The sequence below is a fragment of the Diospyros lotus genome, chromosome 1, assembly GCF_014633365.1.
Source record: "Diospyros lotus cultivar Yz01 chromosome 1, ASM1463336v1, whole genome shotgun sequence".
In the NCBI taxonomy this organism is placed as follows: domain Eukaryota; kingdom Viridiplantae; phylum Streptophyta; class Magnoliopsida; order Ericales; family Ebenaceae; genus Diospyros; species Diospyros lotus.
In genome coordinates this window covers 24,265,846-24,284,488 of record NC_068338.1, presented here as the reverse complement: position 1 = coordinate 24,284,488, position 18,643 = coordinate 24,265,846, and the positions used below count along the sequence as shown (strand labels likewise).

General features: G+C 37.1%; 2 protein-coding genes across 2 annotated transcripts; both read left to right on the top strand.

The window, feature by feature from the left end:
• The first annotated feature begins 432 nt into the window (after positions 1 to 432).
• Positions 433 to 8,164, top strand: LOC127814226 (dicarboxylate transporter 1, chloroplastic-like). Its single transcript, XM_052355596.1, has 3 exons — positions 433 to 1,720; positions 6,019 to 6,240; positions 7,517 to 8,164. The coding sequence occupies exons 1-3, from the start codon at positions 629 to 631 to the stop codon at positions 7,877 to 7,879; spliced, it is 1,677 nt and encodes a 558-aa protein (XP_052211556.1). The 5' UTR covers positions 433 to 628; the 3' UTR covers positions 7,880 to 8,164.
• Positions 8,165 to 9,049: 885 nt separating this feature from the next.
• On the top strand, positions 9,050 to 17,351 carry LOC127806522 (phenylacetaldehyde reductase-like). Its single transcript, XM_052343880.1, has 6 exons — positions 9,050 to 9,317; positions 10,280 to 10,449; positions 11,647 to 11,838; positions 12,939 to 13,101; positions 15,152 to 15,338; positions 16,851 to 17,351. The coding sequence occupies exons 1-6, from the start codon at positions 9,200 to 9,202 to the stop codon at positions 16,993 to 16,995; spliced, it is 975 nt and encodes a 324-aa protein (XP_052199840.1). The 5' UTR covers positions 9,050 to 9,199; the 3' UTR covers positions 16,996 to 17,351.
• Positions 17,352 to 18,643: the final 1,292 nt, after the last annotated feature.

Here is an 18,643-nt window from a genome sequence, read left to right as displayed (position 1 = left end):
TAGAAAAGTTACCAAAATTTTGTGATTTTTGCTGTGATTGAGGTGTTGACCCCAGGCAATACCCCGATTGGCTGGAACCTGGAATTGAATTCTGACCCTTGGCCCTGAGAAAGAGGTGTCCTTGCCGGTTTAGGGCAGGTGCCCCACAATTACAGTGCCAGTGCCCTTCACTCCAGTTGCATTGCATGGCTATGTCCACCGACCCCGTGCCTCCAAAAGCCCACTTCGGTGATTTTACATCAGTGACCCCACTTCCCCACCTTTTTCCGCAACCAATCGTCGAACTTTCAACTTCAAAGTTATCCACCAGTAGGATCCCTCCACGTGTCCCGCATGGCCCTACCTCCTTGACCCCCCGCGCACGTTACCCAGCCGCTGGCGGACATGGCAATTGGCAAATCTCAGGCGGAGCTCACAATGCACCGTGACAAACCTCTCCAAGCTGGCCCCAACAGATCGAATATCCCGAAAAACTATTTCACCGTTGGATCAAAAGTTGACGGCTTGATTTAGAGGCTAATTACTCCTATATAAACCTCTCCAACCTCGCATTTCTCCATTGCTGCCCTTGAAGTCTGAGCAGAGATCTCAAGGTTTCTCTCCCTCTCCGCTCAACGCCACCGTAGCGATGGCGTCCATGGCTTTCACCTCGTCGGTAAACCTAGGGTTCCGATCCCTGCCTAGTTGCAGAACGCGATCGCCGTCGTTGAATCTCAAATCGAATCGTCAAAGTCAGAGAAGCCACTTGAAGCAGCCATGCTCGCTTTCCATTACAAATCCTTTCGTTGGTAGCTTCACGTCGAATTCGGCTACCGCGAAGAGTGGTTCGGTTCCGAACCGGAGTGTTTATGTTAAAGCCACGGCGGTGCCGGCGAAGCCGGCGCAGCCGTGGCAGGGGGCAGCAATGAAGCCTCTGTTCGCGTCCATTGCCACTGGAGTTATCCTGTGGTTGGTTCCGCAGCCCAGTGGGGTCTCTCGGAACGCCTGGCAGTTGTTGTCGATCTTCTTGGCGACCATCGTGGGGATCATCACTCAGCCGCTGCCGCTGGGGGCGGTGGCGCTCATGGGCCTCGGTGCTTGCGTCCTTACCAGAACCCTAACTTTCGCGGCCGCCTTCTCGGCCTTTGGCGATCCGATCCCGTGGCTGATCGCGCTCGCCTTCTTCTTCGCTAGGGGGTTTATCAAGACTGGCCTTGGGAACAGGATTGCTTATCAATTTGTGTCTCTGTTCGGAAGTTCCTCGCTAGGGTTAGGTTACAGTCTAGTGTTCAGCGAAGCCTTGTTGGCGCCGGCAATACCGTCGGTATCGGCACGTGCTGGTGGGATTTTTCTGCCTCTGGTGAAGTCTCTGTGCGTTGCTTGCGGAAGCAATGCTGGAGACGGGACGGAGAACAAGCTGGGGTCGTGGCTGATGCTGACTTGCTTTCAAACTTCGGTGATTTCGTCGGCCATGTTCTTGACTGCCATGGCTGCGAATCCTTTGAGTGCAAATTTGGCCTTCGGTACCATTAATCAAACAATTGGGTGGATGGATTGGGCAAAGGCCGCTATAGTACCTGGATTGGTGTCGCTGATTGTGGTGCCGTTGCTTTTGTATGTGATTTACCCACCCTCAGTGAAGAGCAGTCCCGATGCGCCCAAATTAGCGAGAGAGAAGTTGGAGAAGATGGGTCCAATGTCTCAGAATGAAATTATAATGGCTGCAACTTTGCTTCTTACGGTATGCATATCTAACTTCTGTAAATTTGAATTTACTCTTTCCCCTTGCTGACTGCTTTCTTATTTGATAGTAGCAAAGACATGACTAGCACAAAAAGTGATCATTTTTTCTTATTTTTTCATCGACCTTTGTTGCTATGAATGCGTTTTACTTGTTTGGCTGTTTACTAGTTAGTAATTTCGTTTTTTTTTTTTTTTCTGTTTGACTGGATGGAAATTCAAATCAATGGATTGTTTTGCCAGACAAACTTGCCATAATTCAAATTATTGGATTGACACGGGTTTTATCAGAGCTGAGCTCTTAGTAATAGATGACCCAAGCCAACTAGTATTTACAAGAAGATTTCAGTAGTTTAGAATGAAACAGTATGTAAATAGAGACAGAGAATTCATTCTAGCTCCAAAGAAAGATGCTACTGATGTGCCTCTGGAATGCCTTTGAAAGGTGACATTTTTGAAGATCTAATTGATGGAACTATGGAATACATTGCCTACAACTCCATCCTGTTTGTGCTATGTAACTTTAGTTGTTCACTGACATGACCAACAGATTTGCATACTAATTTGCTTCAAGTTGCTTCTTATGATTCTCCTTGCCCATTTTCAGTCCTTGTTTGTAATTTTGAAGGTTTAGGCATTTGGCAGATCTTGATTGCACAAAATTAGAGTTAATTTGTCAATCGGCAGATCTTGTGAATGTGCTATTGTGATACATGAAGCTTATACGTGTGGTTATGTTGTTTGTACCAGATCGTGGTAAGATAAGGCTAGCCTTATATGCGTTGATATTGATTTATGATGTGTGTGGTTGAGTGTAGATATGGATTTATGGATGGATTAAGTAGAATTAAGATTGTGGAAAGCAATTTTAAATCTGGACAAAGTAAACATTTTCTTGAATTGCACAAGCTATGTTCTAGAAAATATTTTGATATTAAATAAAATATGTTGTTGATAGTTATTTATAGTCAGCTATGGCCTCGTATCGTGTGACTATTTTCCCCAGATTTTGCCCTAGAACTTGTTATATATGCATGTGCATCATGCATGTATCCATGTATGTATATGTTAGTGATAACTATTACTATGGATCACCTAGAGAAGAATTTGCTTTTGTTTAAGGGTTGAAAACAATGAAATGATCTTCTTTATGTAGGTTATCCTGTTCTTTTATCTCACTAATGCCCTTAATGTAGCATTCAAACTGAATGACTGGTTTCCCTCAGGGGGCTCTTTAGACTAACCATCACTTCGCATTATAAGTTAACATTTTCCTATCAAAAGATTAACAATGGAAACCATAATAATTCTTTGAAAGATCAGTCTTCCACTGAATGTTTCAGGAAAGCAACAAAACCGACTTATTGACTTTCGAATAATTCTAAGCATATATTGTTGCAAAATCACACAACTTTCCAGTAACAAATTAAAAAACACAATCGAAACATTCATCCATTAATGGTAAATTGAGGAATTATAAGAACTAAAAACTTTTCTTAAACATAAATAGATAATGAAGGGAATAAACTTTAAACCATGTTATTGATCAAAAGAATAGAAAGTTATATAATTGAAGATTGGCTTCAACCTAGTCCAAGCAAGAGTTTAATTATAATAGCAACAACATGTGAAGCCTTTGTCCCACTATGTTGGGCCATCTACAGGAACTCTAGCTTGCCAGTCATTTCTATCTATGGCCTTGTCTTCTTTAAAAGTTTAATTATAACAGAGGAAAAAAAAATCTAGGGAAAATAGTAAATAAGGCCTAATGCTCCAGAAAATGTGAGGGAACTAGAAATTCCAGTTAAAAGTTGGTTTGAGAACACTTTGGTTATTATTTGAAATCTTGACTATGCCAGTTGTTTGGACAACCCATTTGAAGGAGACATCAGGGCCTGTTCAAAGGAACCGATGTATTCTCAGATTTTAGCTATTTGTATATACTCAGGGCTTTAGTATGCTTTATCCCCAAACAGGCTGATAGCTCATCAGTTTCAAGTCCCTGGAATTTGACATGGTTTTTTAACCCTTTCTGGCCAGTTGAATTCAACAATCTGAGTGCTAGCAATGACTGATGGACTGAAAAATGTCTGAAATTCACATTTTTCTTCCCTTTGTTTCCAGCTACCTCTATTATTCCAAATGCCAAATGCTTAATCTTCTTTGAAATATTTTCTTTAAAGCACCTATAAGAGTTAAAGCATGAATTAGTTTTAAATGAAATATAGGCACAGCTTAGCTTGGACAAAGGGAAACTAATGCAATAATACCATTTGAAACGTGTGGACATGCACTATCATAATTACCATCCAAATGTTGTGGTCTTCAACTAATATGGAAGTGATGTTAAGGTCCGTGTCGCTTTGCTTTTCTCTAAGAGTAACAAACACAACTTAGATTTTATCATTTCCAAATCCTTGTTTTATTTCTCTGAATCTGTGTGCATGCAACCCACGTTGTGCAAACTGTCACCTCATTTTCAATTGATAACATATTAAAAGATTGCATGGGAAACAAACTTACAAGCAGCAGTTTTTAAAAGATTATTCTGTCTGTTGTACACATCTGGCATTTTGCTCATACTTTTACCTTGTACTTCAAATAAAGAGGCATCTTTTGAATGAGGTACCTGGACATGGTCCTTGTTTGGGCTTGTACTAACTACACTATTACTGAGCTAACAAAGTAGATGGTCCTATTGCAAAAATATGAATATCTAATCAAAGCTCTTGATATTATCTATGTTGTAATCACTTATGTCTTATGAATCTACTGCTTATTCTTGTTAAAAGAAAAAACCTCCTGTTTATTCCATATATTCTCCCAAATCTTGCTTTTCTATGGCTGCTTGTTATATGTTACCAATTGGAGTTTTTCTGTGACTATCTTATGTCTATGCATCATAGCATGGCTATTTTTTTTTTTTTTTTTTTTGAGATATCATGTTTATCAATGCATGTCTAAGTTCTGGCTGCCTGGACCTTTTTTCACCTGTCTATGACATGTTACTGCCTGGATATGTGGGAATTATACTACTATACTTCAAAAGTTTGCTAACTCTTGCATAGGTGTCAGTGCAGACTAGTGAAAACACAGTAGAATTGGGTTGCAATTTATTTGTGTGATTTTGATTTGCATGAGTTGGTAAGTTGATAAAGGAGATGGATTAGGAACCAAATATCTCGTGTTTTATTCCTCTCTTGCTTGCCAATTTTTTGGTGGCTAAGAGACACGGTTGCGTTTTTCATTGAGATTAACCTCAGTTAATATGTGGGAGATCACCTTGTCTATCCTAAAAAATTGGTCACAACCATTAATTTATAACATGTCAGTTTCTGTTTCAACTTTGTTTGCCATATGAACACAAAATAGCATGTCATCCAGAAATAATGAGCTTTGGTTTATCAGTATCAGATTTTTTTATTTATAGTGCTTTGTTTTATCAGTATCAGATTTTTTTATTTATAGTGATCTTTGTGTGCGCCCGCACTAGCGCATACATGGTTTGTCCAAATAATCAATCTGGTCATTTTCGTACTCAGGATTTCTTTATGTTAACTAGGCAATATTTGTTTCAGTATTACTTTGAAATCTCTGACTAGCAAGTAGTTTAACATGGTGCTAAGTGTGGATAACTTTATCATAGGCTTTCATAGCCATATACTGGGCGGAGTAAGACCAGATTTGGAGGTAGTCCAGGGAATGTGCATGGCACTGATTATTTGGATTATATCACAGAAAAAATGGTTTAGAAAATTAAGAGCTTTTTATGTATATGATTATTTTCTTCACTACTCTTTGTTATCAGCTACATTTATTGCTGCAGAAGGCAACGGATCTAGTAGTTAGAAATCACTGCCTAGAGTTGATAATGAACAAGTTACTATGAACATTGGCTGTTCACCCTTCACTCTCACATGCTTGTGATTATCCTTGCTTTCTACATAACCTGCTTTCTGAGTACTACCTTGCAAACTCCATCATTTAATCTAGTATCCAGCTATTAGGTGTTTCACAGGCCGGATGCTGGCAGCTGTTGGGGCACTAGATGGCATAATCTCATCTTTGTATTCTGTATGATCTACTTTCTATTCTCACCTATGGCATTGCAGTAACAGCAGCTATCATTATCTCTCTTGGCTGCCAATTCATGATCGCGTGTTGCCTTTTGCACTTTTCAATGTTTTTGCTGAGTGCTGATATGAGTATCAGTCAACATGATACTTTTAAATATACATGCTTTGATTTAAAACTCCTTGCCTTTAGTTTCCTACCTATTCTGTTTTTCCATTGTCTTAGGTTGGGCTCTGGGTATTTGGAGGAGTGCTGAATGTGGATGCTGTTACTGCTGCCATCCTCGGGTTATCTGTTCTCCTTATAACTGGGGTTGTAACATGGAAGGAATGCTTAGCTGAATCAGTTGCCTGGGATACTCTCACATGGTTTGCAGCACTCATTGCAATGGCTGGTTATCTCAACAAATACGGTCTTATTTCGTGGTTCAGCCAAACTGTTGTCAAGGTTTGTTGTCTTTCCCTCTTGTTGTTGCTAACTTTGCCTGTCTCTTGTCGACCCTCCCCCTTCTCATCCCCCCATTTATGCATCTTAAAGTGGTTTCTCTCTGACAAATTTCATCCTGGTTACTAAGTCCCACTTGATTTTATTGTTGCTTCTCAGTTTTTTGTTCTCATTTTCAAAATTTTAGGGAAAAAATCATTTATTTTTTTTCTTTTTCATGTCTTTTTTACGTTTTCTTCTTCATTGTTTGGGAGGGTTTGGTGAACACTCGCTGACAGTGGAATTGATCAAACCTAGATCTGGTTTTGGCCAACTCCAACTCTTTGTTTGCTTCCCACTGGCAGTCCAATGACAGTACTTCACCTACAGTGAAGAAGGAAATGAAAGAAGAAAGAAAGATGGGTAGGAAGAAGAAAAAGAATGGCAGATGTCTTGGTGGGTTATTTAGCTTGAGAAAAAGAGGAGATATATGTCAAAATATTTGTAGGGAAAAGGTATTTTTGTCAATATAAAAGGATTTTTACACTTATTGGATCATCTAATAAAATATGCCATTTTTTTTCCAACCAACATTTTCTATTTGTATTTTCAAAATTACAAAAATAGGCAACATTATCAAATGTAATGTTCAGTTGTTATTTTTTTCAACTGAGAGCCAAAACGAACACAAAAGAATTGAAAGCAACTGAAAATGAATGCATTAAAACTGATACCAAAATTAAATGGGCAAACATTTTGGTCATTCAGGTCTGTCTACCCGCTTGAAAATCTTACCTTCTTGATTGGTGTTTGACAATGATGGGTGAAATATATGGTATATCCCCTATTACAGTAGCTCATCTATTGTTGACAAGGGCTTTCTTTTCCCTCTACAATAGTTGACGTAGGTAAACTCATTCTTGTGAAAAGAACATGATAACTAATGATTGATTAGATGCCAACAACCGATGGTACCTCTCATATGTTTATGTGAAAATGTGAGGGTGATTCTGAAATCATATCCTATTATCTAACTGTACTAGTTTAACTGGAGAAAATAACTCTACTTGGGAGTATAATTTCATTGGGAATGTAAATTGCAATATTTTCATTTAGTGGTCCAATGTGGTTTGGCTGTTTGCAACATGGTATTGTGGGGGTTCATACTGCCCCATCTTACTCGTATGGCTTCAGCCTCCAAGAATCTTATTCTGAGTATGAAGTGAATGCAAGAGAGCACAACCTAATTGCAATATTCTTGTGAATCTGATTAACTAATGTGTTTAAACTTGCATTACAGTTTGTTGGAGGACTGGGCCTCTCATGGCAGCTATCATTTGGCATCCTGGTTCTTCTCTATTTCTACTCTCACTACTTCTTTGCAAGTGGAGCTGCTCATATTGGCGCAATGTTTACGGCATTCTTGTCTGTGGCGAGTGCTTTAGGCACCCCACCATACTTTGCAGCCATGGTCCTGGCCTTCCTGTCCAACTTGATGGGTGGCATCACCCACTACGGCATTGGTTCAGCACCCGTGTTCTATGGCGCAAACTACGTTCCCCTCGCCAAATGGTGGGGCTATGGATTCCTTGTCTCGATAGTCAACATCATCATTTGGCTTGGCGTTGGAGGGGTTTGGTGGAAGGCCATTGGATTGTGGTAGAAAATAGGGGTTGATTCCATTTCCATCAATTTGACGACCCAAAGCTCAATGATGGTGCCATTTCCTTGCTTTTCCCCACTGCTGTCTTCCCATTTTTCTTAGATAGCTTTTCAATCTTTTTGCCTCAGGACTGTAATCTTATATGTTTAGTGATTCATAGCCTTAGAAAAGAGAATTCGTCGGCAATGGTGAGGTGGAGCATGGAATGGGCCTGGGGGGGTATACACAGACTATATTTATAGACTGTTGAAATTTTGGAATTCAATTAGAACTGAAATTTATGAATTGTGATGGCCATTGGTTGGATGAACCACTGATGCTCTCAGCTCATCACTCTTTTATCTCTTCACATCCCTTGCTCTTCTGTCGCCACTGCGATATGGCCATGGCGACTCATAACCACCTCTTTTAGGAAATTTATATAAAAATGTTATTATAAAAAGATTTATAATATTGTAGGATGATAGTTCAAAACACAATCAGAAGTAGCATAGACAGTGAAGAAGCACCATTGCTTGGAGGGCAATGCAATGCTCTTACCTTGTTCCCATGGCTGAGTTGAGAAATCATGAATAAATACATTATTGATGTGATTGAACCACATCCAAACTACCCATCACAATTAGCTTTCCCGATTCACGCTGGCACTCAAGTTTTAGTTAATCATGCAAACTAGGCATAAGCTCCATGATCAGCTCAGAGATTTTGTAACTGTGTGAGAGGGAGGGGGAGGGCCACGGATTTGCAAATATTTAGATGAAGAGAGCATTCACAGGCTTTAACCAATCACTTTCAATCCCATAATCATATTTGTAAAAAATCTTATTATTAAACCAAGTAATGATAAAAAATATATATTTATGACTTTATCATCGTCAGAAAATAATTGAATTATATATCCAAAATTTGTGTTCATAATCGTGGTGTTAATCTTGAAACGAACTAAACTATCGTATAAGTTTTATTTTATTTTTTTGTTTTTAATTTCTTAGTATAATCAGTATATAGAATACTTGTTACCTTAAACTGAAACTATATCAAACTGTTAAATTCCAAAAAAATAAAAGAAAAAAGAAAAAACTTTAAATCTTAGCCACGTAAAATATAGTAAGCTGTGACGTAAATGACTGACCGGAATGCGATCTTGTCCGCAAATGTAAGCTATGACGCCTTGGGGCGGGTGGGTGAAGAGACGTGCCTATCAGGAAAACCTCCGGCGGCTGAGATACGTGTCTAACAGCAGCACCTCCGGCGCGGCGGCGGACATATTTATTTATATGCATCAGAGAGGGGAGAAGAAGAGTAAGGAGCAGAGCAGAGATGAGCGGGATCGGGAGAACGGTATGCGTTACGGGGGCGTCGGGGTACATAGCGTCGTGGCTGGTGAAGCTCTTACTGCAACGCGGCTACACTGTCAAGGCTACTGTTCGAGATCCTAGTCAGTCCTCTCTCCCTTTCTTACACACACACACACACACACGTTTGCATGCTTCTCCTTTTCTTTCTATTATCTGAGTTTTGGTGTTATTCTCGATTACAGCTGATTTTATGATTGCTACTAAGACTAAGACTTAAGTTTGCATGCTTCTCCCTTTCTTTCTATTATCTGAGTTTCGGCATTATTCTCGATTACAGCTGATTTTATGATTGCTACTAAGACTAAGACTAAGGCTCGTCTTTCAATTATGTGCATTTGTGTTAGATAAAAATAATATCTTTGCAGTCTCCCTTTTTAACGATTTGGAACCCACAGACACGGAACGTGACATGCTTTCATAAGTGTTGAGAAAAATTAAACGCAAAAACTAAATTCTGCTACATCCACAAAGGATTAAAATCAGAGAAATACAGAAATAACGTGTTTCAGCAAATTGTGGGCATTCACAGGCGATGGTCAATGGACGAACAAGGTTCGCTATGTGAATAACAAGTTTATAGAAAAGATAAAACCCTCGCATCCAACCTTATAATCCAACTACACCCAAAGTCACCCTCTCCAAACAACACCCTAATCGATCTGCCCTGCTACAATATGATAATTGCATTGTTTAACCGTTTAATCCTTTCTTGATTTAATTTGCTTTCAACTTTTAAGTTCACTATTACAATCTGAATACTTTATCATTTGATAATTGCTTCTTTTATTTTTCAAATGGTTATGTGAAGTTACATGAATGAAATTTCAGTTGCTTCAAAAGTAAAAATCTTAAACCCAGAACTAGAAAATCCTATGTGATAGCTAGGTTTGAAAATGATCCTAGCCGAGCTGATGAAAATTCTATTTGATAATTGTTTCTTTTGCCATTTCCCCGTGCTCTCAAACTGTTTAACAAATTCTTGCCCAAGCTAATAGAGATAGTGCAATCAAAATAAATTTTGATTCTTGGTTTTGACTTGCAGGTGATGCAAAGAAGGTAGAGCACTTGCATGTACTTGAGGGAGCCAAAGAGAAACTTCACTTGTTTAAAGCAAACCTACTGGAAGAAGGTTCCTTTAATTCTGCAATTGATGACTGTGAGGGTGTCTTTCACACAGCATCACCTTTCTATCATGACGTTAAAGATCCCCAGGTTCAAATGATTCATGTTTCTGCATACGTAGGCACACGTGTATATTGTTCCTTGTTTGTTTCGCATATGGAGTTTATAGTCTTAAGCTTGTGTTGTGATGGGTATCATTAGGAAAGCTTATCTTGCCTCATGAAGTGAAAATGTTCTAGGTCAACTTCTTCAATTTTTTTCACTCGTGAATGTAGATTACTAGCAGAAGAATAACCTTCACTGCTGACCTTTAGAGCTGCTCTAACTTCCTCATGGACATAATGGATAGGGTTGAGGAAGGTTTCCCATCATCATTTACTCTTGCTTCTTGTGGCAATGGCATTGGCATCAACTGAAGCGCTTGTTGAGTTTTAAGTTCACAACTTAAATTGTGCCTTCTTTATACTCCTGTTTGTTATGAGCAAATTCTACTTGTGATATCGCCAATCCCTATGTCTTGACATTATTCCCTTCAAGACACCTTAACATGTTTGCTAAGCTTCTACTAATTGTTTCCATTTGACCATGGGTTTTAAACATTGAAGATGACAAGCACTGATATGTGAATCGAGTTCCAATTCCGTCCATAAAGTTCTCCAAAGTGGCCCATAAATTTAACATCTCTGCTCGAAACAATAGAAGTTGGAAGCTCACATTACTTGATTACTTTTCAAAAAAATAACTCATCAATATGTAGTCGAAAGTTCTACAGCATGGATTAATGTTTTCCATTTTCCAATGTCTGTCCACCACAAAGAAAATCAAATCAAGTCCTTTCGCTGTCCTTTGAAGTCTAAACAAAAAATCCATGCTCAAATAAAGCCAAGGTGCTTTGGTTCGTAAAGGAGTATACAGTCCTTTGTTTAGAGCTTCCTTTGCCAAATCAACAAACATTTTCACCAATCTATCAACGTATCTACACATCCTTGGGAAAAAATAATAACAATCAGCCAGCATTGCCACTATCTTTTCCCTACCAAAATGTCTTCACAATCCATTTACAGAAGTTCACTAATGATCTACTCAGTGAGTAATACTGTAGCAGCAATCTCTAGTCATATGATTTTTTGCTAGTGGGTTTGTTCATCTAGTGCCAGGGGAAATATATCAAGTATATTGCGGACAAATGCAACCTTAATGGATATACTAGACATCTGCTATTTTTCATTTCTTTTCTTGTTAATACCTTTTATTCTATGTTACTCAACTTTCTCATTCTCGTGTCAGGTAGAATTGATTGATCCTGCATTGAAGGGAACACTTAATGTTCTTCAGGCATGTGCAAAAACCCCATCTGTCAAAAGAGTGGTGTTGACTTCCTCTATGGCTGCAGTGGCATTCAACTTCAAGCCCCGAACTCCTGAAGTAGTAGTTGATGAGAGCTGGTTTTCTGATGTGGAGTTCTGCAAGCAAAATAAGGTGCTTCTATGTGCTATTTATTTTAAGTAGCTACATGTGTGTGTAGGGACTTAGTGCTGTCAAATTGCTTGGACTACCAGCAGGTCACATTATCAGAATCACTAGGAAATGGGCCCCCTTTCCCCATAGAAAGTTGCCCTATAATGCTACTAAGTTGAATTAATCTAAACACAAATGAGTATTAACTGAGGCTTGCAGGCTACTGAAAGATATAGTGTATTACAATTTCACCTAGTATTTTGATTTTATCACATAGATATACCACAATTAAGAGTTTCTTGAGCACCAATAGTTTCAGATGGTTGTTTATTTTTCCTTGCATGAGCATGCCATGAGTTGAATTTACATTTTGCTCCACTTCATGCATGGATGGATTGTCCTCTAATGTATGGGTCTCAAGATAACAGCTGGATTCATAGCAAATATTCTGCAGTCGAGTTCCAGTGAATCAGAGTCTTAACTGGGCTTTCACTTTTAAATTTGGCCATGGGAGAGTGCAATTCTTAGAAATGATTAGCCTCCAAGTTCCAACAAATTATTCTATGTAACTGATAATATCACAATTCCAAGCATCTGTACATTTTCTTAATCATGACAAAGTATTTGTGCTAAACCACTGCCGGAAATCAGAACTCTAGATGTTCATCCAAGTTTCGAGGCTGTGGAAATGGGCTTGTGAGAATATGGTCGTGATCTGGTATATTGGGAATTGCAGCACCTCTGGTGAAATACTCAATGCTTAGGATATATTTCACTTATGATTTACCCATTGACTCAAGAACTCTGCAACTTAATCATCTCCATAACCCAATTAAGTGATTTGGAGTTTCTAGACCAAGCAAATTGAAAAAATCCTCATCCCTTATTGAGATATAGCATTTGCTCATTTACCACATAGTTTGTTGTTTTATTCAACCACCTATAGGTGTTGTTAATATCTGAAAGTAGGATGACTATAGAACAAATTCTTACTCTCTGATTGTATTATGTTTCAATTGATGTCATTGTATGCCTTTTATAACACACAACTATAGTGGCTGTTCTTTCTAATTTATTTGAGTATTCTGGCTTTGTCCACCCTCTTTCCTTTTTTCTATCAGCTTTGGTATGTGCTGTCAAAGACTTTAGCAGAAGAAGCTGCCTGGAAGTTTGTGAAAGAAAAGGGTATTGAGATGATTACAATAAACCCTGCAATGGTTATCGGTCCGTTATTGCAGCCAACACTTAATACTAGTGCTGCTGCAATTTTGAACTTAATAAATGGTATGTCTTCCTTGCATGTATATGATATGCTTAATTAGTTTTCTTTTACTGGCGATGATTTGTTTCCCTTTATTGCATAAACCTGGAGTAGTAAATTCTCTTGTGAAACAGCATTGTTTAGTTTCTTTAATTCAAAGCATTCTCCAGATCTTATATATTGTTTTGGCTTTCTGTTTCCTTCATTTTAAGATTGTTATTCATTGACAACGAACATAAAGACTCCATTTTTTCCATTCTAAATCAGTTATTGCTGGAACAGGAAGCTTAAAATTTTTAGTTGATTCAACTTCATTCTTTTCAGTCTGCTTCTGCTTCTTCTTCTTCTTCTTCTTCTTCTTCTTCTTTTGTGCGCAAGGGAGGGGGATGGTAATTCATAATTCATCATTTAGATATAGTCACCTTGTGATGTAGAGGTAGCAGACAAAAAGAAGAGGAACAAAGATTTGATAAGAAAGGAAAAAGGGAAGAAGATACATGAAGAAGTAGGGGGTGCTGACAAAGTGGCAGCTGAAGCTTTGGAGAATGGAGAACAGGGAGCAGGGGAACTGGAAATTGAAGATGGAATCATAGAAAGAGGGAAGAGAGGTGGAGGAGAGAGTATCATTACTCGATAGTTGATTCAGCATAATCCAGAATTGAACAATCCCTACTTCTTTGGGGTGTTTATATACCCAGAATGACCCACCTTACTGTAGGAATTAAAATAGAAAAATTATCAAAGGGCATCCCGAGTGCATGAAGCTCCTCACTCTGCGAGGGTTAAGGAGGGTCCTCTTTGTATGCACCATTATCCTTCATTTTCAAAGAAGTTGTTTCGAAGACTCAAACTTGTGTCCTTCTAGTCACAAAGGAGCAACTATACCATTTCTTCCGAGACTAGCACTCAAAATAGAATAAAATTTTTTATGCTCTTAAATTTCTAAATATATATAGATTCCCATATGACCTAGTAGTTTAAATCTTCTGATCTCCATATCTCTTGAGTAAAGAACTCTTACTTCAAGAGAAAAGGTAGTGGTATGACTCAGATTGTTCATATCAAAATTATAAATTTTTGTCATCAAAATCTGAGTTTTCTTCGCAAGCAGAAGATATTTTTCAAAACAATTATGTGAGAAAATAGCATCTCAAATTACAATAACATATTCATGATGACCCTTTACTGTGGGAGAAGTGGCCAAAATGGAAGTATATATGCTTAAAGAAGGATGGAAGCTACTAGTGGAAACCTGTTGATCTCTAGTAAAGTTAGGGTTTGAAAACACTTTGGTGATGGAATAACACTTTGGTGATGGAATAATGAAAACAAAATTGATAATCATTTCCAACGATTTTGTAATGCAATAGACCTAGACTGTGTTTTAAGAGGAGAAGTACAGATAGCAATGTCGTAAAGAAAGTTATAGGATGACCCTCAAGATTAACAAAACCCACTTCATAATTGTTCCATTTTGAAATACAATTCTACAAGGTGCACCCTAATAGGAAGATTAATGAAGAGGAGTGCAAGCGGTTGGTTGCATTGAGTGGACAGAAAGACAGTGGAGCATTGCCAGTGGATGATTGCTCGTTGGTCTGTTGCTGTGTGTGACAATTGTGGAACTGAATGTTGCTGCTCGAATGGTCAATGTGCCACTATCATTGATGGCTGTAAAATGTATGGCTAAAGAGATGGGGGATGCAGAGAAAGAAGAGATGAAGAAATAAGGAGAAAATAGAGGAGGCAGAAAGTGAGCAGAGGGATAATCAAACTGTTGAAAACAGGAAGACTGAACCAGAACTAAGGAAGAGAGGCCAGGGAGTGAGACTCAGAGGAGCATCATTATTCTATATTCTATGGGGATAAACAAAACCTGAGAATCCTGCAAGGCATTTATGTGCTCAGATACGGTCTATTTATCTAATTGTGAATAAAATTAAAACAGAACATCATCAGAACATGTTAAGATTCATGGTTGTCTAGAATTGCTGCATGGGAATGTCCTAAATAAACTGAGAGTTTTGATTTCTTCATCTGCATAACCTGCTGACCAACTCCTTTGTTATGCAGGTTCAGAAACATTTCGAAATTATTCATATGGATGGGTTCATGTCAAAGATGTTGCCAATGCGCATATTCAAGCATTTGAGATTCCTTCAGCTAATGGAAGATATTGCATGGTTGAGACAGTTGCACACTTATCTGAAACCGTGAGGATTATACATGAGCTTTTTCCTGATCTTAAGCTTCCAGAAAAGTAAGTGATAATTGTCTCAAGAAATAGAGTCTCCAGATGACTCTTTTAGTTTTTGTGAAGCTCTAATTTGATTATTTTTGTTCTCAAAGTACTTAGGATGTTACTAGTTTTTTAACCAATTAAATTTATACAAATAAGCTTTGATATGAGACACAATAATTTGGAGAAAATGAATATATCAAGAGTGTGGGGATACTACCCAAAAAAGAATTGTTCGTTCTCTGTATAATCCCCAAAATATGGAAAACTGGCAAGACGTCAATTCATATATTTAATGTCATTCAATATATGTAAGGAGCATCATTTCAACTATACATACCGTTATATCAGAGATATTAAAATCATTTAGAACAAATATAGCAAAGATGATGAGACAAACTTTCAGTTGAAACAGTTCTATACATAGTTGTTGTTGTTTTTTTTTTTTTTTTGGGGGGGGCTGGGTCTATACATTTCTGTTTCGACTATTTAAATTTCAAAAATGTTTAAGCATAATAGGGTTGCATGATGTTTAAGTTGCAAGAAATCCTTCACAAAATTACCATTTAGTAGTGATTTTACATAAGAGTCTTGGACTATTAAATATACCAAGGCTATTATAGTTAACACACATATTTCATTTCGGCTTCAATTTTTTAGCCAGTATGAACATGAATTAAGTATGATTACATTAGCTGCTATGTCTTTTACCCTTTCATATAACCTAGATCAGCCATCTTCGGATGTGGTCATAAAATTTGTCCCCTTGAAACCCTGATATAACAGAAAATATTTTTCTAGTATATCTGCTATAAACAATTTTTTATATTGGAGTGGATTAAGTTCAACTTACACAACAAAAAACATTCCAGATACAGTATGAAAAAACACTTGCATATTTTCTTTTAAGCACACAAATAAAAGAGTATTTTTATTTGAAATTAAAGTGACATACTGACCATACACAACTTTTGAGGGAAAAAAGATGTTGCAACATAAACATACAAGGGAAAAGATGATGACCTATGCATACATATGAGGAAATGACTTACTCCCAAATATGAAATTTGTATTAGTAAATGTTTAAATAGAATTCACCCTACCTCCCTGGAAAAAAAAAAAAAAATTGTTGCAAATGGGGACACTCTCCTTGCGAGGTATCAACCAACCTTTGATGTGGCTAAACTGGGTCCACTTGATACTCCAACTGAACCGAAAAACCATTATTTGATATTACTAGGTTCTTAGAGCATGTTCCAAGGATTATTGTGAAAATAACCCCGTACAATACAACTTAAATGTGTGTGCGCGCGCCTCTATTTCTAATTGTTCATGAAACCTGTCATGCGTGTCATTGCTCTTGCCAAATGATATGGTGCCTAGATTCCAAATTTGAGATGCATTTGAATAAACTTGTTCCCAGAAGTTACAGACTTCAAAATGAAAACAAACACTAACCATAACAAGTTTTTACTCTAAAATGAACTCATTGCCTATTGATCTCTAACTTGCTCCTCCCCCAAATTATTGCAGATGTGCAGATGACAAGCCATTTATGCCAACTTTCCAGGTATGTAAGTCAAAGGCAAAAAGCTTGGGCATCGATTTCATTCCTACTAAGGAGAGCATCAAAGAAACTATTGAAAGCTTGAAGGAGAAGAAATTTTTCATTCAGTGAGTTGTGCTGGTATTAGCTTGACTTTCAAGAAAAATAAATAAATAAATAAGAGAAGGTAGAGAGCCACAGATTGTCTTGTTGGCATTACAAGAGGCCTCCATCTGTGTTGAGATTTGCCCAAATTGTGAAACCTCCTTTGAACATACTGTATATCTAGTTTGCTAAACTAGAACTAGAATGGCATTGGAAACCTTCTTATAGTTAATATCCACCGTTGTTTTCAGCACATCCCTCTCTCTTTCGCATGGCAAAGATTTACGGATGATTGTGACGTGAGCCTAATTTATGTATGTTTGGAACTGAGATTTATGGAATGGAAAGCAAAGGAAGATAAATACTTTTATGTGTTTTTAAAATGTGTATATGTACATAAGTTATTTTGGTTTTCTTTTCTGTCAAAATATCTTCTTTCCTTTTCTGTTGATGGTGGAATAACATGTGAGTTTTGTCATCAGGGCTCTAAAAGAATGTGTTGCGCATGTTTAGATGTTTTGAAACTTTTGACCCTTTTGGAGTGATCTTTGATGGTTAAGCACTGTCAGCTAAGTTTTTTTTTCTGTTTCTTTTCTAAATTTGAAGTTAAGTTGAAGACAATGTTACAGAAAAAATGGACCCATAAGTCCACTACATTCATAAATTTTACCTGATTCCAGCCATTCATGGAGTGTCGTGGTTGGCGACGGTGGCAATGTGGCAGCATAAGTTTGATGAAACTTTTGAGAAATTTAGGTTGGCCCTCTTTTTATTACACATATGTCTATGAACTTTTATTTATTCCATTTTAACCCATCTATTTTATAAAATTTTAGTTTAACCCCCTCAGAAATTGAATTTTTTTCTCCATAAGCCCTCAAGATATTTTAAATTTTTTTGCAATTAGGCCTTTAATCATTACCTAATCTTATCTTAATACTAATTATTAGCCAAGATGTTTCTTAATTTCTAAATAATTTTATTAATTTATTCTTAAATATTGCTTTGATTTTTTGTTATTATTATATTGTATATGTACATATTTTCCCAATACCTAAAGATAAAAATTATTATTATTTTTCATATTTTTACCCATTTCAAAATCGAATAATTTTTCTTATTTTTACAAAATTTCATAAAATTTCAAAATATTGCAAAAAGATGGGTAATTCTTGCATTCTACCCTTACATAATCACTCTGATTGTCAAATTACATGCCAAGGTAGGCTAATTTAATTTCTTTCATAATAAAAACTCAAGATATTGCAATATTTGTGTTCATAATCGTGGTGTTAATCTTGGAGAAAAAAAAAAATTAAGGAGACCAAGGCATGCCAGTTTGAGAGAATGTTTATGGAAATACATTTGATTTTGAGTTTTGAATTAGCTTAATTTGAATAAAAAAAATAAAAAAAATCAAAATAGTTGAAATATGTAAATTCTCTTGAAACGAACTAAACTATCGTATAAGTTTTATTTTATTTTTTTTAATTTCTTAGTATAATCAGTATATAGAATACTTGTTACCTTAAACTGAAGCTATATCAAACTGTTAAATTCCAAAAAAATAAAAGAAAAAACTTTTAATCTTAGCCAAGTAAAATATAGTAAAAGATGAAAATGACTGACTGGAATATGATCTTGTCCGCAAATGTAAGCCGTGACGCCTTGTGGG

Coding starts and splice junctions, on each gene's coding strand:
- LOC127806522 (XM_052343880.1), top strand. CDS start 9,200: ATGAGCGGGATCGGGAGAACGGTATGCGTTACGGGGGCGTCGGGGTAC. Junction 9,318..10,279: donor GGCTACTGTTCGAGATCCTA/GTCAGTCCTCTC, acceptor TTTGACTTGCAG/GTGATGCAAAGAAGGTAGAG. Junction 13,102..15,151: donor AATTTTGAACTTAATAAATG/GTATGTCTTCCT, acceptor TTTGTTATGCAG/GTTCAGAAACATTTCGAAAT.
- LOC127814226 (XM_052355596.1), top strand. CDS start 629: ATGGCGTCCATGGCTTTCACCTCGTCGGTAAACCTAGGGTTCCGATCC. Junction 1,721..6,018: donor CTGCAACTTTGCTTCTTACG/GTATGCATATCT, acceptor CCATTGTCTTAG/GTTGGGCTCTGGGTATTTGG. Junction 6,241..7,516: donor TCAGCCAAACTGTTGTCAAG/GTTTGTTGTCTT, acceptor CTTGCATTACAG/TTTGTTGGAGGACTGGGCCT.